This window comes from Dryobates pubescens, chromosome 6 (assembly GCF_014839835.1).
Source record: "Dryobates pubescens isolate bDryPub1 chromosome 6, bDryPub1.pri, whole genome shotgun sequence".
NCBI lineage: Eukaryota > Metazoa > Chordata > Aves > Piciformes > Picidae > Dryobates > Dryobates pubescens.
In genome coordinates, this window is record NC_071617.1 from 34,977,471 (window position 1) to 35,002,006 (window position 24,536).

At 38.0% G+C, this 24,536-nt stretch overlaps 1 protein-coding gene across 10 annotated transcripts in view; it reads right to left on the minus strand.

Annotated features, from left to right (window-relative positions):
* RGS7 (regulator of G protein signaling 7) overlaps nucleotides 1-24,536 on the minus strand; it is a 250,979-nt gene that overhangs the window by 100,728 nt on the left and 125,715 nt on the right. For all 10 annotated transcript variants that reach the window (XM_054162305.1, XM_054162303.1, XM_054162304.1 and 7 more), the window contains one exon: nucleotides 10,294-10,344. In XM_054162305.1, coding sequence (XP_054018280.1) covers nucleotides 10,294-10,344 — 51 coding nt within the window. The remainder of the gene's footprint in view (nucleotides 1-10,293; nucleotides 10,345-24,536) is intronic.

Consider the following 24,536-nt stretch of genomic DNA (forward strand, 5'->3'; position numbering starts at 1 on the left):
AGATAACAGACTTAAGCTAGTAATATAAACAATTTCTCTTCTCACTGGGAGATAGTAACTTGCTTCTGCTTGACCTTGGCTGCACTGCTTTTGTTGTGAATGGTATTAACTTCTCTGCTTATGTCTCTTGTCCCTTTTGTATAGGGGTGTAAGGGGAAGGCAGGGAGGCAGAAACTAGTAGCTTCCCCTGGTCCTTAGCCAGGGCGGGTCCTTGTGCTGTTTATTAACTGTAAATATCTGTAAATACTGTATATTTTGTACATATTAATTACATTTCATTGTAGATTGTAGTTTTGCACATAAATACAGCTTTCATTTGCTTCCAACTGAGCTGTTCTGGCAAATGTAATGCTGGGGGCGGGGAGGGGGGGAGGAATTTCAACCCACCACAGATGGTAACACCCTACAGTTGTAAAATATCATAAATCCATGATAGCGGGTATTATTCCATCAGTGTTTCAAACCACTACACTTACTCAAATTCTCATGCCCAGTGAGTGATGCTTCTACTCAAGACAAACTAGAGTCACTATGATTCTATGAAAATGCTTGCTCACATCTCCAATGTGAGTACTATTAGGAAAGACAGAAAACAAACCAGAAGACAATGGTAATACACAGCACAGCATTTCCACACTGGAATTTCCAGTCAGAGTTCTGGCAGTTTCATTCCTCCCTCTCTCTTTTTGTATATATATAGATCCATATACATGCACAAAAGAATATATATATATAAATCCATAGGAAGAAGAAGGATAGAGATTGTAAGAGATCTCATGAAGGCTTCCATACAAGAAGAGAGTGGCCATAGAGAACAGCCATTATATGAGTCTATAAAATCATAACTAGGCAAGGTAAGGTGAATTAATAAGGAATAATAATTTGCTGCTTTTCAGGATCCTAGAACTTGGAGTTGAGCAATGTATCAGACATACCATTCAAAACAAAGCTTGTTGTACAAAATGCTTTTATTTCAAGTATTTTGGAGCGTGCATTGGATATAAACTAATTTACATTGCCACCTCTGCTTTTTTTTCTGGCTGTACAGAAGATTTTGGCCATGGGAATTAAAATAAATAAATTACCATTATGCTTAAATGTCCTTGGTGTGCAGAGTCTCTTTTGATATTAATGTTGAAATACATTTATTGGTTAATTGCTGCATTGTTATGTCAGAATATCTTCTAAACGTACTGTGCAGAAACTTAAATACATTTTTCACTTCTAATTTACTCTCAGTCAGCCATCGTTACTGGTGACAAAAGCGTGTGGATATGGTAGAAGATATTGTGGATAAATGAATTACTTTTGATCTATTTCTTGAGATTTCATCTACTTCAGATAATTCAAAGCATAAATTTGCAAACATACACCGACAGAAATTTTAACCCCCTGGGAATTTACAGGTGAAACTACCTAGAGAGTTGTCTGCACATTTCATTTTATTATGCAGTTATAGTGGCATTCCCTATTATTAAAATTCATATCGGTTTTAGCTGCGATACTGTAAATCCTCATTCCTAACTTCCTCAAAGCAGCCTATTTGAAAATATCCTCAAGTTAGGTGACAAATATATGAAGCTACCACAAGTTTTCACTTCTGTTACAATGAAAAAACCCAATCATTTGTTATTTCTCTGAAAGACCTTAACCAAGACATTTAAACTTTGTTTATCCCACAGCTCATATGATACAATAGTTGCTTATTACATTTTTGCTTTATTACTTGCTAGTGATTATATTTGAGAATGGATATAATTCCACAATTTCAGGATGCAATATTCCACATTTATAGTTCTGTGTAACCTTTCTAATGAGTTTAAAAGCTGTTAAAAAGTGAATTTTTCAGGTTAACTAAGGTATTAAAGTAGACAGCAACTAATAGGCTGGATGTTAGGAAGAAGTTCTTCATAAAAAGAGTGATTGGCCATTGGAATGGGCTCCCCAGGGAGGTGGTGGAGTCACCAGCACTGGAGGAGTTTAGAAAGAGACTTAATGGGGTGCTTGGCACCATGGTTTAGTTGATTAGATAGTGCTGGATGATAGGTTGGACTCAATGATCTCAAAAGTCTCTTCTAACCTGGTTAATTTAATTCTATTCCATTCTATTCCATTCTATTCTATTCTATTCTATTCTATTCTATTCTATTCTATTCTATTCTATTCTATTCTATTCAGCAAAATTGCAAAAGCAAGTGTAAGTCACTTGTTATAATTTCTGCATGCTTAACTGAGCTGAATAGAGTCTTTTTAAGGTTTGGATTTTTTTATTATTATGGTTTGGATTATCTTATTATTAATTTGTATTTCAAATTTAGTGAGAACAGTAATTTTTTAGCACCTATAAAAATTAGATTCTATTGTCACTACGTATTTTAAATTTTGTGGATTCAAGTGTTCTGAAACCAAATGAGTTCTTGCAGCTACGGCAGGCTTGCAGCTGCAGGTTTTGGCACCCGTTCTGCCACACAAACAGTGAAACACCTGAAAATCAGTGAAATTTAAGTAGGTAATTGAATCCAAGCAGTGACATTAGAAGAAAGATGAAATAGTAGAGGTAGAACACCTGAATGGAGAACGTGCAAACTGGATCCAATCAGGAGCTGTAAGCAAATGAGAACCAGAGGATATTGTACCTAGTAAAACTGGGGAATGAAACATGGAGATACAGCAGAGGAGATTAAAAAAAAAAAGGTGGGGTGGGGGTGGGGTGAGGGGGAAGACAGAGGCATATTGAAAAATGAGAGGAAATACTAAACTGTCCAAGATGAAATGGCAAGTTATGTCCTTTATATATTAAACCAGAGCACACAGCAGTTTGAGTAATTTTGAACTGCTACTATGCTCCTCTGTGGACATCAGTATCCCTCTCCATGTGTCATGGGAAAACTGAAAACCCTCTTAAGGAAAATTAGTAACAAAATCAAGAGAAGGCCTTACACTAACCTTCCTTGCATCAAATACCACATATAGTATGCAAATATCAAAACCCTTTTGTTTACCTGACCATAAACAGCTGCAGCAGCTGACAAGATGAACTAGGATTTCAACTACTTTTATTCAATTAAGTCATCCAGATTTAAAATCTCACTCCCACCTACTTGTGCTTTCCATTATTATGTAATGCAGTTTTCTGGGAAACAAGACAGCAGAAAGCTAATGAAGTCTCTAGACAATTATTTAGATGCTTTTAATTTATTATGCCAATATGAATTGGTAATTAGTAAATTTTCTTCCTCTTAAACCTCCAAAACTTGGTATGATCCAAAAGGTTCAGAAAGAGGCTGTCAAACAGTACAAAAAGCACACAAATTCCTAGTAACATTAGTAAAAATGAGATTAAATATTTTGTTAGAAAGGTTAGACAATTTTAAATTTAGGCATTTCATAAATGAATTTTATTGCTAAAAGTTATCAGAGTTCCCAGTGAAAGAGCATACCTTTTCTATGATTCTTTAGTTGTACTTTTGTCCTTAGCTAAGTCAACAATGTTTTATTGTTATTACCAAAACCAGTAACACAATAGTCTCTGACCATGCCAGATAATCAAAGGTGGAGCTACTAGCATAGAGAATTACAGTGCAAGTAGGTAAGATGGGGAATGGATAATATTCCTGAATCAGCAGGATTTGCTCTCTGATGCCAGTTATTTTTAAAATGTGGTGCATGGGTAGTAAGTTAATAATGGTCTTACATACATTTGCCTTAGGCTGTGTTATTAGTTCCATATTGTGAACAATGGCAGGAGATATCCAATTCAGTTGCACCAGTTTCTTAAACAATGTGGAGAATTTTCAATTAAAACTAAGGGAAAAAAACCAACAATGTCCACTTTTGGATTTGATCCTAAAAATTTACTATAAATCTTTCCAGGCTTTACAAATTGTTGGGGAGAAGCTAGTATCCGTTTTTAACAGTTCATCTTATATATAGTTTTATGATGAAACTGTGTACTTCAAGGTAAATTCATGGGTAAAGATTTCAGTTGTGTAATTTAGATTTCTTGTAGCTTAATTTGTCCTGTGACAGGAAGGATGAAATACATTCCTACAACTGGTGTATCAGACCATCTGGATTTCTTTTAAATTAAATTACTTTAAATTAATATTTACTGATTTTTCAGCTTCTATTATCTGGATCTGGTAACAGTTTTATCTTTAACTCCTTATCTTAGTAGGCTTCTTCTAACTTATTTTTCTAATCATTAGTTTGTATTCTATTCAGTATTTTTTTCACACTCTTCAGTCACTAAGGCTCTCAAAGACCTCAGTGAAATAAAGCCCATAGTGCCTGCTGGATTGATGGTGGTTTGCTTCAGTTTTTAAAATCTAACTCTATATCAGCTACTTATATAAACTAGCTCTTGGATTTTAGTCTAAGATACTAAAGGCCATGTTACACTCAATTCTATTTTTAAAATGCATCTAGTTAAATCTTGTTTCTTTTGGAGTTAATGAGAAAACCTCCAGCCTTCTGCAGTCTTGGAATTTCACATTTAATGGTTAAAGAAATGGAGGAAGGAGTAAGTATCTTGTGAAGGTACTACACTTGCCACTGAAGATAATTCTGAGTAGAACTGGGAGACTTTTAAATTTAAAGACATACATTATTTCCTATTAAGAAAATTAATAGTTTTGAAGAAATTACCATGGATTCAGGGCTTGTGTTAAGAAAAATGAAATTTAAAACCTCAATTGAAGGGGGTTTTTTTTAACCAAAAGGAAGCAAACATCAATAGAGTTCCATTTTGTATAGAAAAGTTTTATGACACACAAATTATAGCCAAATCATAGAATGATAGAACGGTTTGGATTGTTCCAGTCCTGCTGTCACAGGCAGGGGTACTTTCCAATAGATCAGCTTGCTCAAAGTCTAATTAGAATCAGAAGAGATTTAAAAAAGGTGAAATCCATTAAATCTGATTTATCTTGTCACAACTAAATTATATGCAATACACCACTGTTCACCACTTCCAAAATCCATCTAAGAGTTTAGGCAAGTAAAGTAACCTCCGCACGTGAAAATCTATCATTGCAGTTCTGAAACCACAGCAGTGGCTAGAAGCCCACCGAATGCCACATACAGGTTAAGTGTCTGTCACCCATGCTACACATAACTAAAGGAAAACTGAGCCATATATTTTTGTTTTGAATATCACAACATTAGTACTATTGGTACTAAAGAGGTGCCCAAATATTTTTCTATTCCCATGCAGGATCTGAATTTTACTTTCTTTCTGTTCATTTGAAATTAGTCATTATTCCATTTAAATGTTACGGGACACAGAACGCTCAGATCAAATTCACCCTGTAGAAGAAAGTTAGAAAAGTTAGATTTGAGGAGGTTTGCCACTATGAACAAAATGTGTCTAACCTTCTGTTAGACATATGAAAGAAGGGAGTGTCTCGGTGTTCCTGGGTTCCTAGTACAAGGGTTACAGTATGTGTGCAGGCAGTGTAAAGTACTTCTATCAGCTTTTTTTAAAAGTTAAACTACATTCTCTTCTTTTGCATTTCCACAAGTTTTGATTAATGCAAAGACTGCAAACATAAGCATGACCTTTCAATTCCCTTCCTTTTTGCTTTTCATAAGAGACCCTCTTCACCCTTAGAAAACTCTGGAAGAACCTCCCCTTTGCTTGCAGCTGTCTGGCACCGTCTCTCAAATGCAATCACTTAGAACATCTTGTCTGGTTCCTGCTCTTTGCTGCTACCTTACTGCATATTCATGGAAAGGGGGCAGAAGTAACTTAGAGCTGTCTAATTTTTCAAGTACATGTTCATAAACTCAAAAATATGTCTAGTATTTTTCCTCTAACTCTTTAGAGCAAGTACTGTAAATTAATACAGCAGCTGCTAGAGAGAGATCTTACTACAAAGCAAAGGGAAAGGTAGAAGAAATACAAACAGATGTTGTGCTATTGAGTTCTCCATCAACTGGATCAGTTCTTCTTTGAAGTTCTTTAACTGGATCAGTGACCAGTTTATGTGGCTGCTAGTGGGCACCTAATTACAAATTAGCTACATCAGTTAAATGAAAAGAATTAAGAACTGAAGTTGAAGAGGGTGCCTATTTTAAGGTACAATCCTGTTTTATAATTTACAAAATTTGATTTGGTCATATATATTTGACTTTAGTGTAATCTTTCATGTCCAAAAAAATTGTAGCAAACTCCTTCAACAGACTGCCAAAATGTGCTGGACTAAGGCAATTTGAATGCAAAGGCTGTGCATTCTGGAGCCGGCTGCACTACTGTGGCTCTGCTTAAGTAACCAACCAATAATGGAGTGCCTTCAGCCAAATTCAATTGGCTTTCAGATACAAGTAAATTAAATTCTAATCAACAAGCAGCTGAATATGCACCAGCCGTGTGCCCAGGTGGCCAAGAAAGTCAATGGCATCCTGGCTTGTATTAGATATGCTGTGTCAGCAGGTTTAGGGAGGTGATTGTCCCCTTGTAGTCAGCTCTGGTGAGGCCACACCTTGAGTATTGTGTTCAGTTTTGGGCACCTCAACACACAAGAGATGTGGAGGTGCTGGAGTGAGTGCAGAGGAGGGCAACAAAACTTGGGAAGGATCTGGAGACTACATCTTATGAACAGCAACTGAAGGAGCTGGGGCTGTTTAGTTTGAAAAACAGGAGGCTGAGGGGAGACCTTGTTGCTTTCTACAACTACCTGAAAGGTGATTATGTAGAGAGGCTGGTGTTTGTCTCTTCTCACAGGTAATTAGTGATAGAACAGGAGGGAACAGCCTCAAGCTGCAGATGGGTAGGTTTAGACTGGACATTAGGAAGAATTTTTTCACAGAAAGAGTCAGGCATTGGAATGTGCTGCCCAGGGAGGTGGTTGAGTCACCAACCCTGGATGTGTTTAAAGGTCGTTTAGATATGGTGCTTGGGGATATGGTTTAGGGGTGAACCTTGCAGAGTAGGGTTATCAGTTGGACTTGGTGATCCTAAGGGTCTTTTCCAAACTGAATGTTTCTGAGTTTCTGTAAAACTAGCAACACTCACAAGTAAAGGTACTGTAAAGGAACAAGGGGATGATGGCCAAACATATCAACGTTACCAGGCCCTTTCTGAGTCACTTAGATAAAATTTCTTCATTGGAGGACTTAAGGATGAAATACACATTTGTGAATAACACACACTTCATTATGAAAACACTTGAAAATTTGCATTAGTTTTCTTCTCAAAGAGACAACAGCATGATTTGCCATTAGCATGTTGCAGTGCTAGAGAATAGAGAAATCAAGTGTCTGCCCAAAGGGCATCAAAGAAATCAGCGCAAGAATCGAGTACAGGATTCATTTACTGGAAATTCAGCTGATACCTTTAAATCACCTCATTTTTACCTCTAAGGATTAAAAGGACTTCAGTCTGTACTGTGGTCAGTCTGTACTGTGGTCAGTCTGGCAAATTTCATGGCACTAATTATCATTTTACAAAAGAAAAACAATGTAGAAAACCAGTAGATTTTCCACATTAAGAGTAATTGGCACCATCAGTGAAGAGTCAGCATTTACTCTGTAATGGTCAATTCAACAAGCAGATCTAAGTGCCAAACCACAAGCCCTTACAATTCTGTAAACTCAGTTAATTGCTTCTTTGGGGGTTGAGATCAGGCTTATTTTCATGACTGAATTAAAATTCTACATTAAAAATAACTTAGATAATTTCTGTTCCTTACACTTTTACAGATGAGTTGTAGGCTGAAACACAAACATAAGTACACATGGGAAAGCAAACAATGTAACAGCAACTGTATGTCATACAGGGTTATTCTGGGCAGAAGCTTCATTCTGAGCCACTGAAATAACTTCTAATCTGATACAATTTACTAGAATCCAGCCATCATCTCCAGTTTATTGTTTTGGTGGAGATTTACTTCAGGAAGCCAAAAATCTTTCAAATATTCCAGATTTTCCATTTATGAAAAATGTGCAGGGTTTTTGTTTGGTTGTTTTTTTGACTAGCAATTTATACTTGTAACTGTTTTTTTTACTCAAAATTGCTCTTTGTTTTACACTTATTAACACAGTGAGAGCACACGCTGTTGTCAAACCTCCTCCTGCCTTTTGTTCTCCCACTATCCATAAAGCACTCTTCCTCATTCCCACTTAAATGGCATTGGAGTTTATTCCCCATGCAAAACAAAGAATAAAAATTGCACTACATAATGTGACATCTAAAAATATATATATATTTTTGGTAGTGACACTTCTTTATTACTAGTTTTTGGTTTACTAAATAACAAGTTGACTGAACAAGTTAAATATTTTCACTCTGCAGAACAAAAAAGGGGGAATCTCATCCATTTTGAGCTACTTAAAGGGTGACTACAAAGAAGATGGCATTCTCATCATAAAAAACTGCATGGAGTGAACAGGCAGCAATGGAGAGAGATCTCATCTTGATATATGGAGGGGATTTTAAGTGAAAACAATCACTAGAACAAACTCCCTAGGGATGTGGTGGAGCCCCCATCATTAGAGGTGTTCAAGATTAAACTGGACAAGGTGAAAGATAATCTCATCAGGGCCCCCGTTCCTGTGAAAGGTTAGATCAGATGATTTTTGGAGGTCTCTTCCAACTGGACCTGTTCTATGATTCTCCAAATCACACCAGAAATCAAAATTACTTTTTTTCCACAGGAAATTCTAGATTATCTTGAATAGAACTGGAATAAAAAGTCACACTTAAAACATTTTACAAACCAGAATATTTTCAGAAGTTTTGTCATGTGAATAGCTCTTGCCACCATCTGTCAGCTTCACTGCTATCTGGCAGTTCTGAGCACTGCCCAAAGGCAGCATTTAGGGTAATTGGCTTTCTGAAGCTTTGCATCCAGCAAGCTCCAGATAGCTGACTTTGGACTAGGACCAATGTGCATAAGGCATTTCTGTCACTGTGGATAATTTTTTCCACCCATGCAATCTGAAAGGATTAAATCCATCTTAAATAAAAGTACTGTGTTGTTCTGGTTATACAGGTTAGTAGTTTGCAGGTTTGTTTAATTTTCATTGGACATCGACATAGGGAAGCACTTTTTCCATTCAGTTTAAGGTTTCTGCTATTCCAAATTTCACAACCACCAGATAATCCGAATGACAGCCTATCCCAGTATTGCAGTTCTGGTTTGTCAAATAAAGGTTAATCTTCCATATCAAATACACACAGAATAACAGTCCTTCAAACTTTGACAAATAAAGATTTGTGGGTTTGTAGAGTTTTGTAGCGTTTTGTAGCTGACAACTGAAAAATACAATACCACACACAGATCTCTTGCATCCTCCACTTCATCAGCAGGATGCAAACATAAGATACTCTGTAAAGTTATATAAAACTGGAAGCAATTAGTGATACTTTTAGTATAACCAATAAGTTGTTAACTGGCTACCTCCAAATAGTGAATTATGTCTTTATAATTGTTATTCATGTCACAACTTTAAACACAGTGATTCTCCTTTTTGCTGGAATTGCACAAGGATCATACTATCATTTTTAATATGACAGAAACACAACATTTTGAAATATGTAAATGTTTTTTTTTAAATGCACATAAATTCCATTCCTAAAAGTCTGAAATAGAGAAAGGAAAAATAAGTATTTTTGATCATGCTTTAAAGAAGGAAAATTATCTTCCCGCTAGCCAAAAGACAATAGCAACTTCCACAGAATATTCTATTTCTGCCATGCAGCATTTTTTACTGGGAATAATTCATTTCTGGAAAACTTCAGGTCATGGAATAAGATTCCTGTAAACCAGGGAAATAATTATCAGATATTCATCACTGTGCTGCTGGCCACACAAGAAATCTGTGTCAGAGCTCAGAACCAAAGCTTTACTTCTACATTCCAACCAGCTTAAAGAGAAATGAACTCTTCTTCCTCACTGCCCTGATTTTATTTAACAGTCCACCACTATAAACACATCCAAATTTAAGAACTGAGATGCAGCTTTTGGTAGGAGTACAAAAGCATATTTTATCAGTGCTATTTATTTTTTATATATTGAAAAAATCTGTTAAGAAAATAATTTAAAACTATTTAGCATGACACTGAGTAAATCCCTCACAGAGTAGAACTTAAGCTCATTTTCTACTAATTAATGCAGCTGTTATTTTCATTCTTGGCCATCACCTTGTTTCCTGGTACCTGATCCAATAAAAAGATTTGTAAGGTGAGATGCTGACTGTTTTGCTGTTGAAACTATACTCGTCTGTCCACTTTTACTATGACAAAAGACAAAGTACAATCACTTTTCAAACATGGAAAAAAAGATAAATTACCTGGGTCTTCTATAGATAAGTTCTTTGTTAACCATTGAACAATGTCTGAACCTAGGAAAAAAACAACAGGCATTTTTAGATTAGTAAGTTTTCTCTTCATATTTTTCAGTTCCCCAGGCCAATTAATATTGTTCTATCATGTAAAAGAGAACTGTATTTTTTTTGCTCACTTTGTCCAGATAAAAAAACAGACCATTCTACTTTTTGTTTAGCTTCCTTTTAGCAAAAAAACATACCACTAACTATTCTTCTCTAGGCCAAAACTCATAAAATGTAATAGAAGAGCATTAAGGGTCCAATCAAAGCCTGCAAGAATTACATAGAAAACCAAACATTTTGTTAAATTGTTTTCCCTACCTTTCAAATTAGTTTACAAATGAAGCCTAGAAAAAGTAAATCCAACATGGATCAGGATTTTGAAGTATATGGGGTATATACTATAGCCCACACTAGAAGCTTAAAAACCTCCTTAAGACTAAAGGCATGATGAGCTCCTCTTAGGAGCTGCAGTTTGTGTTCAACTTTATCTTCCAGATTTATTATCTGTAACTGTCACTTCTGCTGTATCAACTTCAACCCCTTTCACTGACTACCAGCAAAAGCACATTCAGTTACCTAAACATGTACTACCTATGTTTCAAACTCCATCTCATGGCTAAGCTCTTGACAGAATTAATTTTTCCCCTGATGCTAAAGCTCTTTTCTTGCCAATTTGGTCTTTATTCCTCTGCATCCCTTCATTTACTGCCACTCTATTCTGCTCTATTTAATTTCCTGTTCTTATTTTAAGGTCCCATGCTGGTCTCTTAACATATTTAGTACCAGATTCCCTGATATTTTTGACCGAATAGCCATTCAACCCCACTTCCTAACTGCTACCCACCTCTGCTCCTCTTGGTCACACGCTTCCTGAAACAGTTTGCAAGACTGAAGTCAGTCTTGGTTTTCAGACTGCAAGTTACAGTTTGACTTCACCCAATGAATGGCAACATAAATTACGAGGTGGTTCCACAGACACACATTCCTATTTTAAGCAACTTTAAGACTGGGGGGGGTGGGTTATGTGCATGATCTCTGCGATATCATACCTCCAGCTGAGACAAGCAACATAATAGAGAAATGTGTCGCATAACATTTCTGTATAGAACCAGTATTTAAGTTGCTCATCCATTTCTCAGCAGACATGATAACACAGCGGTAAACCTTAAATTTAAAAAGATAATAAACATTTACACAATCTACGGACACATAAATCAAATCAAGACAATAAAATCTCATGAACGGACAATAATGCATAACATTAGGATCATATTTCCCATGTAATTTGGGAGATTTAGATTTCTTTCTATACTCTCCATAGTGCAGCCTTTCCCTTGGTCTTCTTACAACAATAATTATGATACTTTTTTTTTGAGCATTTCAGAGAAAAAAGAAAATATGAATATAATTTTGTAGCTGTTATTTAATCATATTTAGTGGTTAGTTGTATCATGTATTTTACAAAGCTTATTGATTATCTTATAACACCATGCCCAGAGATTTTCATTACTAGGTTGCATATCTAAATTTTGATATTAAATCCGATGTTACCACTTCTCATAGCATTTACCCAGAATTATTCCTTAATTGAGGCAATTTATCTATGCATGCTGTCGTACGTGTTATATGTGTACAGAACAATTCAGACAGATATTCCTACCTCAAAATATTCTCTTTTACACATTTTTATAAATATATTTTCTGTCCTTCAGAGGAATTTTATGAGACTGTGTCATTAGGGAGCCTATGCCCAGAATTATGCCCCAAATATTGCCAAAACTTGTTCTAACATGTTTTGGTCAAATCCCCCCTTCCCCCTCCTTTCTTGAGTGGGTGCTCAGCCCACGAGTAAACAAAGGGCCAGGCGTCACTGAGCCGGAGTTCATAATCCCGCCTTCCTTTTCTGGGATAAACAAGATCACAAGCCAACCTTGTGGGATACTTGTTCTTCTTCCAAGTTTGGGCATAATGCCAACCACATGCTTTGTTATTGGTTAAAGGTGCTTACCAAGATGGACTACTAGCTAAATCCAAGCCTCGAGCATATTATAAATATTACCCCAACTTGTAAACAAGATACTCTTTGCTACTAAGCTCTTTTGTGCTGTTCTGCTCGATGCATGTGCACTGGCCTCATATGCATGCTTTGCCTTTGCAGTCTGGAGAGAAGCTATTGCCCAGGAAGTGCCACCGTGCCCCAGTTTACCCAGAAGCCTGCAAAGAGTCCTTCGCTTCGCTTCACTACAGCTTAGCATCATACCCGCAGTCCCACTTGGTAGGAAGAACCTGCCACCGCATCTTAAAGGGACTGAGACCCCTGTTGGTAAGCCTTACCATTACAGGGAGAGAGGTAGCCTAAATCATGTGGCAGTTCTAATAGGGTCTGCTGCAGCCATGAATCCACAGACCTGTGAACCAAAGCCTTCGTGTGCCTGTGCACAAAGTAAGAACCGTGCTCAGCTGCATTCCGTGTGCCAGCTGCTGAGTCACGGGAGAAGGAGCCGCTGCCTGCCGCTCTATAGCCCTCTAAGTCAAACCTGACCCAGGGTGATTCAGAGCCAGGACCACCTGTGAGCACCCCAGATGCTCACACATTTTGAGCTGAGCCAGGGGAAAAGCTGCGCCTCTCCACGTCACTCCCTCCCAGCTGCTATCCAGCAGCCCTAGGAGGGGAACTACTTCCCCACAGTGCCCTGCTGACTCCACAGAACTGCAGCACCGAGGAAGCCACTCAAGAGAGCCTGTCCAGGTGAACCTGCCAGTTGGCAGAAGTCTACACCTCAACCCCCACACAGCCACAGGAGAAGGCTTGCCTCCACCGTCCGGAAGGGACTGTCCCCAGGAGCCAGCACTGAGTCCCCACAAGCCCTTGCACTTCACAAGTGACCAGCTACGGCCCCTGCCGAGTCCCCGGAGCCAGCCTCGTCAGCCAGCGTAGCAGTAGCTTGGCAACCTGCACAGCAACATGCTTAACACCAGATTTGGTTCTGTTTAAAATCCCTTTATCTCACTTTATCTCACGCAGTATTGTAACTTGTGGTTTATTAAGCAGCCTCCCTGGCTATGTCCAGAGTCATAATTTGTGATCATCAATTGATTTAAGTCTCTGAAAGGTTCCTTTGATTGTATTGTCCTGATGCTTTGTTTCTCAAAGCTGTATAAGCCACCAAGCATCCTATCGAGTCCCCATCTAGTGGACAAGTGGCACAATTGCAACCTTGGTTCTATTACTGAATAACTAATCCGTAATTTCTCTAATTGGGTTCAAAATAATTTGTACCAGTTAAGGCGTATGTCCACAACCGTGCACCAGAATCTGCATAAAAATGTTGTTTAAAGGTTATTAATAAATTTTGAATATTAATAAAATACTTTTAATATTTCATATTTTCATAAATCATCATTAATAACCTTATTCATTACAGACTGACCCTGAAGGAAGAATTTTAGCTTAGAATAAGATGAAACTTCATAGACTTCAATGACACTGTTGCATGCATAGCTACATTTTTATGTCAGCTGGCTAGAGCAGGTAGGAACATTAGTCAGCCCTAAATATTTTCCTAAATCCTCAAAGGTCAAAGATAAAAAGTAATCAGGAAAACAACCTGGCATTTTTGAATAGTGATTCTTAACATTGTCTTCCTTCAAATTTCTCAGGTACCATGAGGGAGGAAAGTTTCTATAGCTTTCATCTCAATTATTTATTTCCCCTTTACCTCTTCCACTCCCTTCCCTCCCCCCACAGTGACACACCATGCTCCTCACTCTTCACCTCCATATGACACGCTATACTCTGTCTTCTTATAATAGTGGGAAATGGGATTTTTTTGAGAATTGCATCTTCTGACTCAGAAAGATCATTAGTGCTCTATTCACATTTCACACTAAAGCCATTCCCCAGGTACCTGAAAGCCTGAAGAGCAGTTTAAGCCAGCTATCACATTTGAACACTTATGATTTCCATTGCCTGACTTCAACGACAAAAGCCCAGATGAATAAACATTAACATCAACATTCTCCTAGTGTGAACACTATTCAAGTAAAACAAAGTTTCAAGGAATTTGTCATACAACATGTGAGATATTAATCAGGTCATACTCCTTTGGGATGTCTTGTGGCCAATTCTAGTTCTGAAAAGAATGATACAAATATTATCTTGTATAGCTTCCTGTTTGTTGTTTGCTTGGGGTTTTTTTAGCTGCAACTTTTAATGTCTAATCAACAAAATTATTTAATTCAGTCATTCCACTGATGTCTTCTAAGGTTTATTACTTATGCAAACGTGTTTCTAAAAGCAAAACCATTACTACAATTTCTTATCTCAGGAAAAGAACAAGGCAGCAAAACACATGAATACTTCACAGGAAAACAACATTTCCTTTGAGTGCTCACTTTAAAAATCTGGTGACCAATACATTCAAGTAATTTTTCAAACACCACAATTCACATCTATAGGAATTATAGTCCAGGAATTAGGATGAAAAAATTACAGACTTGCTTAATTGCAAAAAAAATTGGGCAGGAGTGTTGGTGTGCCCAAATCCAGACAGGCTGGATCAGTGGGCTGAGGTCAATTCTGTGAAGTTTAACAAGGCCAGGTGCTGGGTCCTGCACCTGATGCAGCACTACAGGCTTGGGCTAGAGTGGTTGGAAAGCTGCCCAGGAGAAAGGGATCTGGGGGTGCTGGTTGACTGCGAGCTGAACATGAGCCAGCACGTGGCCAAGAAAATCAACAACATCCTGGTCTGTACCAGGAATAGTGTGGCCAGCAGGAGTAGGAAAGTGATTGTGTCCCTGTACTCAGCACTGGCGAGGCTGCACCATGAATACAGTTTTCAGTTTTGGGTCCTTTAGTACAAGAGAGACATTGAGTTGCTGGAGGATATCTGATGAAGGGTCACTTCCAGAAGGCAGCTAAAAGGCAAGCTGGCTGTTAGATCTGTAAGATGCAGAAGTCTCAAGTTACATTGTCAACTCATTTTTGAATTCCCAGAAGAACCCTCAGATGTTGTTTCAGTTTTTATAGAAAACAAACTGGACATGGCATAGCGATAATTTGTAATAAAAATTAAAGCTAGTACAAGCAGAAACCATTTGAAAAGAGGGAGATTTAGACTCAGAGCCTGAGAAACAAGTGAGATTTCTTAAGTGCCAGCACCTATCCAGATAAAGGTAATAAAATTCTTACTCTGGTCCAAAATTATGAGAGACTTTCAACTCTAAAGAAAAAGGTAAAAATACATCTATAGTCATCTGCAAACAAAAAAGACTTGAGTGTCTTCTTTGTAAAATGTACTTGCTGAAAATCCACAAGTGATTAATTTTACATGAAATGGTCCAGAAATAGCAGTTGCTGAAGCCATCAGAGCATCTTAAAATATTTTTGAGGGAAGTTTCTTCTCTGAACTCTGCAATGCTAATTTCAAAGTCAAAGTCATAAATGCTAGAACAACACTAAAGTTAACTTTCATGAACAAACCCATAATTTTAAGTAAGTGTTTACAGAGTGCATTTCAAAAAGGTGTTGATTCTGAACTTCAGAAATTTTCAAGGGAATTATAGATCCTTTTTTGCTATGCAGAGATGAAATAAGCCATGTAAGATTTGATCTGACAGGTAAAATGTATCATAGCAGTTCTGCATAAGAAAATCGAAATTCAAAATGCTCTATCTTTTTTATAACATCAATATTTAGCTGAAGATTTGAGCTGCAAGAAAGTATAGTTTATTAACTGGAGTCACAAATCATAAGAATACTGAGAAACTTAATGAATTCATATTTCACAAGGAGATAGGTTAACAGGTTTCACCTTGCAAAAATACTATTTTACTGGTAATATCTTGGTTTAGTAAATAAAATCTTCTTTTTTGTTTCAACTTGTAGGCCTCACAGTGTTTACAGATGATGAAGAGACAAGGACACAGGAAGCCCCACTGTGTCACTATGAGAGTTTTGCTGATGACAATCCAGCAAACACTATTCTCTTTGAAAACTTTGCCATCTGAATTCTCAAGAGCAACATAACCATTGCAATGTTTGTCCTGTGCTGTGAAAGCCAGGAATCTGGGCCTGTTGGATGGGTGCTTGCAGCAGCAGATCATCCAAGAGCTCACATGAAGGAGCCCCCTACTCAGATGGGTCACCTTCAGCTCTTCACCACCACCTGGTCTTGAGAGTCTTGAGAATTTTATGCAGGACAACTCACAGCAGGGAAAACTTCATAAACATTACAGTAGCAAGTACCAGTTTCTAAATTAAAAATAACATGATGATCAGTAAATTAGTAAGGAAAAAGCATTAGGTAGGGTTGGTTTACTTTTTTTCTCACTGGGAGAGGAGGCAATTGTGTCATTTTGACTTCAGTCTTCAACACCATTGCTTTGTCACCATACTTCATAGTAATACACCTGGAAATTAGGTTTAGTCACTGATACACTCTTCAAAATCATTGCTCATGATAGTCTGGAAAAAATATAATCTACACTTTCATTTCTCATGACTGATTCAGATACTAGAAAGAGAAATTGGATGAGATGAGCAAGACTCTAAAGGCAAGCAGACTCTCCGTTTCTCAGCACCATCTGTTTTCTCACAAAAATTGCTCTCTAACAGAAAGCTGGACTCTACTTGTGAATGGGACAAGACGATCAGCATTCTCCCTAAAATAACAGAGCGACAACACATAACTATGGTCACAAACCATAGTTATATGTTGTCACTCTGTTATTTCAGCACAGACATTTTACAATTTCTTTTCTTTCTCTGAGAAGCATAATTTGTGTATTTATGCATACATCTGAAAGAAATCAAGGACAGAGGGCAGAAAAGCAATGGCTATATTATCCTTTGGTGTAATTATGGAAAAATGTATGTGGAGCCATACTGGATTATTCAGCTTATTTTTTGCCCTGTGTCTATTATAGCTAAGCAAAGAGAAGGTTTGTGTCACTTCACAGTGCTGCAGCCAGAAAGGTGAAAGAAGTGTGCGTGGACTCCTCTCTGATGAGGAGTGCTTGAAGGAACAAGAAGCTATTTCCCTATAAATTATGTCTCTAGTCAGTATCAAACTGCGTTGGATTTCAGTCTAACACAAAATGTATTCAGAGGTGCTTTGACTGCTCAGTTAATTTCAAAAGCAAACTGGTAACAAATGTTTAGATGGCAAAAAGTGGAGATAAGCAAATGACACAAAGAAGTTGTGTAACCAAATTGGAATTTATTTCATACTAATTTAAATGCTTTCCACCTAGCATTTTTATTCAACTTTATCATCTTGGATTAATGAAAGATATATTTATAGATCTAATCTGGTATAATTGTTTAACATAAGTGGCAACAGAGCTAAAACTGTGATAATTTGAATACATTGCAGATTGCATTTACATAATTAACCAACTGACCTCTACTAGACTTCTGAAAGAAAGACATTACCAATCAGAGTGTAGTTTAATTACGGAAATTTGCATCTCAACTTTCAAATACTTTCTGCCACTTGCTTTTTAAATTATTGATGAATGAAAATGCACAAACTTACTCTTGTTTGAGTCTCCTTATACCTCAGTTGCAGATTTTTTAAAAATTATCTGAATAATACTAACTGTACACAAGAAACAAATATTAGTTTTCTACTCTTAACACCATATATTTGTAGAAATAAAACATTCAAATGAATCATAATACTGGTTTTGAGTTGGACCCTTTTATTTTACGCTGTCAGCAATCCTCAAAAATACTGAAGTGTAGAAGTGTAGAAAGAATCCATATTTCTGGATAGTATAAACTTCTGAATAACCTGTTGCTTGTTAAATAATTCTCTACTTCAGAGAGGAAAGTTAATCTACTTTCACCTTGTGGATAATACAGGACATGAAAAATCTCTTCCACTTCCATATCTACATGAAATCACTCAACAGTGTTGACCAAGCCATTGCAGTGACATAAATTCTGCAGTCACACCCCATCTCATATCCAAGCTTCACAACACAAATCCAGTTCATAAATACTAAAAGGTTAATTACTATGGCTGTGCTAATCCACAAAGGCCCCTCCAGCAAAATGAACTGCTCCTTCACTCCAGCAACATTTATCTCTGAATCTTTTCAGAAGACTTTCTCTACTTAATCTCTTCAACAGCCACAAATTACTGTTTTACAGATGACACTAGATGTGCATAATTGGCAATATACCAGTAAACCACAGATGGGACCCTTGTAGTCCCATATAGATGGGATATATATGTTATAATAAGCACTAGAGCTAGCATCTTGCTGTAGAACATTGCTTCATGTGAAAAATTTGCACGACAGAAGTGATATATTTTAGAAAAAATAAGTGGTATGTAAACCTCAAACAGCCTATTGTAAATCATGCAAAGCTGCGTGACCTTGCTTGACTGTAATAAAATACCAGTATTCAAGTGACATGGGTAAAGACTATTTTGTATGTTACCCTGACAACAAAATCTTACAATTTCTTCCATGCAAAAACAAACAACATTTTTTTTGTGGGGGGTGGGAGAGGGGTGTGTGTTGGGGAGGAAATATAAGTAGAATTTTAATATCATAAGGTCAACAAAACTCAATTTCATTTCTAGTAAATCTTCATCTCCAAATAGAAAAACAAAAATCCAAAAACAATTGAAAAAAAAAAAAAAAGACTAGAAGATAAGTGAATTTGTTTTTCTCATCATTATGACCCGCCTCCTCTCAACCTTCAAACACATGCAAACACATTTGGGCACTATTAAGAAAGAAATCCTGTCGTGTTCTCCCTTCATTACCTTTGAGAACTCTTGCAGATGAGCACCTAGCTACCAGCCACAATTTTTTTCGTCTCTCCTAGAAATTATGTAACTTCTTTGTACTTGGAATAAGAAACTCCATTCAGAAAAGATCAGCCTCTTCTGCCTGCTGGTTATATTCTTTAAAGTATGAGGACCTTAGTCCAAATTTCTGCTCAGACACAAGTAGTTGAAGGTATTTGAACCCAAGTGTCTCCACTTTGGTCTTTAGGTTGCATCCTGGTGCAGCACATGGCAGTGTACAAATGTGAAAGCAGCCTCCCTCGTAAGAAGCCAAGAAGGAAAAGGACCTGACTTCTATCCCAAATTTGTCCTCTGGTTCCTGAAACAGCATCTAACCATCCTAAACTCTCACTCCAAAAGTTCATCCAAGCTTGCTTCAGAAAAACTGGCAACACATTTTTGAGGGACAAATTTGCTATATATCATAGATGTTTCACTGTACCTTGCTGCCAACTTGCTATAGGAAACAGGTAAATTAATAAATGCAAATTTTTTTTGAGTTCACTGTTAAGGAAACACCACAAAATTTCAACTGATCACCTCTTAAATCTTCTTTCTTAATGAGCAGGTAACTTTCAGATTAACAGAAGAAGAATTTACTGTTAGCTTCATGACAAAGGGCTCCTCAGTGGAAAGCATTACCAAGGCACAGAGTTTTTTTCCTTCATTCTTTGCAAGCTGGGATTTGAAATTTGTATTACTGAAATTGAGGGTTTTCCCCCAGTAATTCAGCACTGCCTGAAATTCATAAATTAAGGCATTTTTCTAGGTCGGTTGAATGATTTTCTTTCTCTGGAGAAGTAAAAACCGTATGCTGGTACTGAGGCTATACTGAGACCATATGCTATGTATTCTAGAGGAACACCAAAAGGTGAGATGCCAGAGCTAGAGGGCTGCCAAGCAGAAATGGTGTCGTGGTGGACCAGAGGGGACCAGACAACTTTACTTCATGCAGTTTTTATAGATATGAGTAACCACTGTAAAAAAAATTTATACTCCTTCTTAACTATAGTAAGTATCCATACATATATTGTAAAGTGTGGCCGTTTGACGCTGTGCCTTTAAGGAAGGGGCACACTGGCTAAATGTTTGTAAAATATTTTGGTATTCTAAACGAATTTCATTGGTAGGATTGTGGGAGGAGAGATTGGACCCACGGGAGTTGGGAACTTTCTCTCAGTCTTCCTTCCTTCGCTGTCCCTCTCGGCTGGATCTGCTTCTGGGATTCTTGCCAAGAGATAAGAACTAACTCCCTCCCTGTAACAGGCCTGTCCGCTTCTTCCCTTGTCCTGCAAACCATCCTCGTCTCTTCTTCTACCTCTTTGGGGGAGAAGGGAGGTAGGGGGTGAAGAGGGCACAGGGGGAAGCCCCCTCTGTGGGGGGTCTGGTTTCTGGTTGAGTTCATTTGCTGTATATTCCTGTATATACTGTAAAATACCTGTATTTGTTGTGTTACATAGAATCTGTTTCCTTGTAAAATATAATCTCATTTCTCCGACTGGGTTTAGCCGTGGTCTCTTTCTCAGTGGGGGAGGGAAAGCAGAGCCTTTCCTTTCAAACCACCACATAAAGTCATCTAATTACCTGCATAAATCTCAATTACCCTAAAATAGACCTGTATTTTTTTGGGGATCACATACAAATACACCTTGTATCTAGCTGAAGATACTACTTAGGGCATGCAGATTTCACAACTACAGTATCTTGAAAAGAAAGCAGAGCTAGAAAAAAATACTCATCAATGTAGCAGTGGCACTTTCAAAAGCAAATTTTTTAACTTCCCATCCCACTGTCATCACATACTGCAGCTTCTGCCCCCTTTGGTTTTACATGCTTGCATATCACTAGCAGTAAAATACATTCTTTCTCTCATACACATAACCATTAAGTGTCTGTGGGTTGCATTTTGATAAGCTTTGCAACACAGTAAAATGTGCCTGAGATTATCTCTGCTACAATAAACAGATTTACTTTCTTAAGTTTTTTTATGTATCAGCAATTTGAAAACAGTGTGTACAAACAGCCTCCAAGCTCAGCAAAAACACTTTGTGAAAATCTTCACTGTGCTATTACCTCAAGTAATTCTGTGGGGTTTTTTCCTTTAATATTTCCATTTCAACATAGCTTAGAAATACGATATTTTCCTTCTGAAATTGTTCTTATAATTCTTGCCATACTGCCCCCTAAAGACACCCACACACAGATGGCAATGGAAGGAAGTGAGGCAGCAGTCTAATTTCTGCTAGGCACTTCACATTTGCAGACGATTTTCACAGGGGAAAACCCTGAAGTCCTGATTCAGGCGTAACAGGAATAAATACATAAATGGTACAAGATTTGACTTCTGCCTTTGACTCCAGGAAGAAAGCCAGTAGAGACACAGTAGCGTACAGTTTTGACATTTGCCCAGCCACAATGTCAATGTGCTTCCTTCCTCACAGTGCGTTCCTACACAACAGTTAATTTATACAGCTGGTTTCAAAAGTTTTTCCACCATCACTATATCAAAACACGCTTTCAGTGACTCATGCTCTTACCATTCTCTGTGCTTAAGACTCTGAAATGTGACGTCCATAAAAACCTGAAAATCTTTGATCATCACAGATTTTTTGAATAACCCAACCTATTTAATGTGGTTATTTTTACTAAAATATATCCTTCAAAAAGATTTATTGATATAAATATGACAACATAATGTCAGAGTCTGCAGAAACTCTTGACATAAGTTGCAGGACTGGATATAAATAATACAGAAGTTCCCCAACAATTTGCTCATTAGCCAACCAGAAACACAGCTATAGAAACATCTCTAATGGGAAACTTAATAAAGGAAGATCTACAACCTGGTAGTTGTGCAAAATGCTTATCTTCAGAGATATCATGTAGCATGGGGATACAGGCTATAACAGAGAGCCCTAAAACATGAAATTCATGACTAAACACCAAAGAATTCCAGAATAAAATTTACTTTGACCAAAGCATTCAGCTGGGTTTTTTAGAGCCCTCATTTTTTAATACTGATGCTACTGCTCCAAGCCTTCCAGCACAGACCAGATATTTTTCAGCTAATAGCAATAAATACAAAGTATAATACAGAATACAGAATTAATCAGGTTGGAAAAGACCTTCAAGATCATTAAGTTCAACCTATCATCCAACACCATTTAGTCAACTAAACCATGGCACCAAGTGCCTCATCCAGTCTTACTTTAAACACTTCCAGAGATGGTGACTCCACCACCTCCCTAGACAGCCCATCCCACTGGCCAATCACTCTTTCTGTGAAGAATTTCTTCCTAACATCCAGCCTAAACCTCCCCTGGTGCAGCCTGAGACTGTGTCCTCTTGTTCTGGTGCTGGTTGCCTGGGAGAAGAGACCAACCCCCACCTGGCTACAACCACCCTTCAGGTAGTTGTAGACAGCAATAAGGTCTCCCCTGAGCCTCCTCTTCCCTAGGCTAAACAATCCCAGCTCTCTCAGTCTCTCCTCATAGGGCTTGTGCTTGAGACCTCTCACCAGCCTCGTTGCCCTTCTCCGGACACATTCCAGCAAGTCAACATCTTTCCTAAACTGAGGTTGCCAGAACTGGACACAGGACTCAAGGTGTGGCCTGACCAGTGCTGAGGACAGGGGAAGAATGACTTCCTTGCTCCTCCTGGCCACAATATTCCTAATACAGGCCAGGATGCCATTGGTCTTCTTGGCCACCTGGGCATGCTGCTGGCTCATGTTTAACCTACTATCAATCAGTACCCCCAGGTCCCTTTCTTCCTGGCTGCTCTCCAGCCACTCTGACCCCTCTCCAGCCACTCTGACCCCAGCCTGCAGCACTGCATGGGGTTGTTGTGGTCGAAGTATAGAACCTGGCACTTAGATGTGTTAAATCTCATGCCGTTGGATTCTGCCCATCTGTCCAGCCTGTCAAGGTCACTCTGCAGAGCTCTCTTACCCTCTGACAGATTAAGACTGGTCCTCAGCTTGGTGTCATCCAGATCATCAATAAAGATGTTAAAGAGCACAGGGCCCAGCACTGATCCCTGGGGAACACCACTAGTGACTGGCTGCCAGCTGGATGTGGCACCATTCACCACTACTCTCTGGGCTTGGCCCTCCAGCCAGTTCCTAACCCAGCACAGAGTGCTGCTGTCCAAGCCACAGGCTGACAGCTTGGCCAGGAGTTTGCTGTGGGGGATGGTGTCAAAGGTCTTGCTGAAGTCCAGGTAGACTACATCCACAGCCTTCCCCACATCCACCAGGCAGTCACCTGATCATAAAAGGAGATCAGGTTGGTCAGGCAGGACCTGCCCCTCCTAAATCCATGCTGGCTGGGCCTGATCCCTTGGCCATCCTGTAAGTGCTGTGTGATTGTACTCAAGATGACCTGTTCCATTGTCTTGCCTTCCACTGAGGTCAGGCTGACAGGTCTGTAATTCCCTGGTTCCTCCTTCCAGCCCTTCTTGTGAATAGGCATCACATTAGCCACCTTCAAGTCATCTGGGAGCTGACCAGTGAGCCAGAGATACAAGAAAGTTTGCTGAAGCTGCATAGAAACTTTCATCCTTGTTCCCAACGTTCAAATGTTACAGCAGAAATGTCAGTGACTATGATCAGAACTTTGCTCAAGGCTTCTTTTTCTTCTGTTTCAAATATGAAACATTTTAATATTCAATAGACTTCAGAAATTTCAAATGAATTTCTATTTTTGATAAAGCTGTACTGGATGGTTTTTTTGCCATTTCTTCCAGATCCATGATTATTTTAATACTGCTATGTCTAAGAGTTTACACATCAAAGAGATGCTGCAGGGCTACATTTTCAGAAAGGAAAAGAAATTAAGTTATCCAAATTGTAAGAAACTATACTGTGGAGCATTATTCTGACTGAAAAATCTAATCCCATTCATCTTTTACCAAAATACGGGATTGTTTCAAGACTTTATTATGCTCAATTACTTTGCATAATAAAAATCACTTACATCATACAGCATGGAGTTAACTGTTAGAAATAAAACTGATTGTTGCTCCAACTCAATACTTCCACCAAATTCAGTGTATTTTTAATTTGCAGCCTTTTCATCACTATTCAGAGATTATGAATTAATTTATTTTAAATGCTAATAGCTGTGCTGCATGACTGTCTGAAGCAGATATGACTGAGTCTGTTCTCAAAGAAATAAATTTCTTAGAGTTCTTCTCATGATATTTCTTTACACATGCACCCTGAGCACTTTGTCACAATAAAGACAAGCTCTATTAGCTCCAGAGGATAATTCCCAAAGATTCACTGAAATGTAAGTTGTGCTGACAGTTGAAATTCTCTAATATGATTTATCCATCAATGGAGAGTTATCAAAAAATTAAGTAGACATGAACTCTAATTTTAATATGCAATCAGAA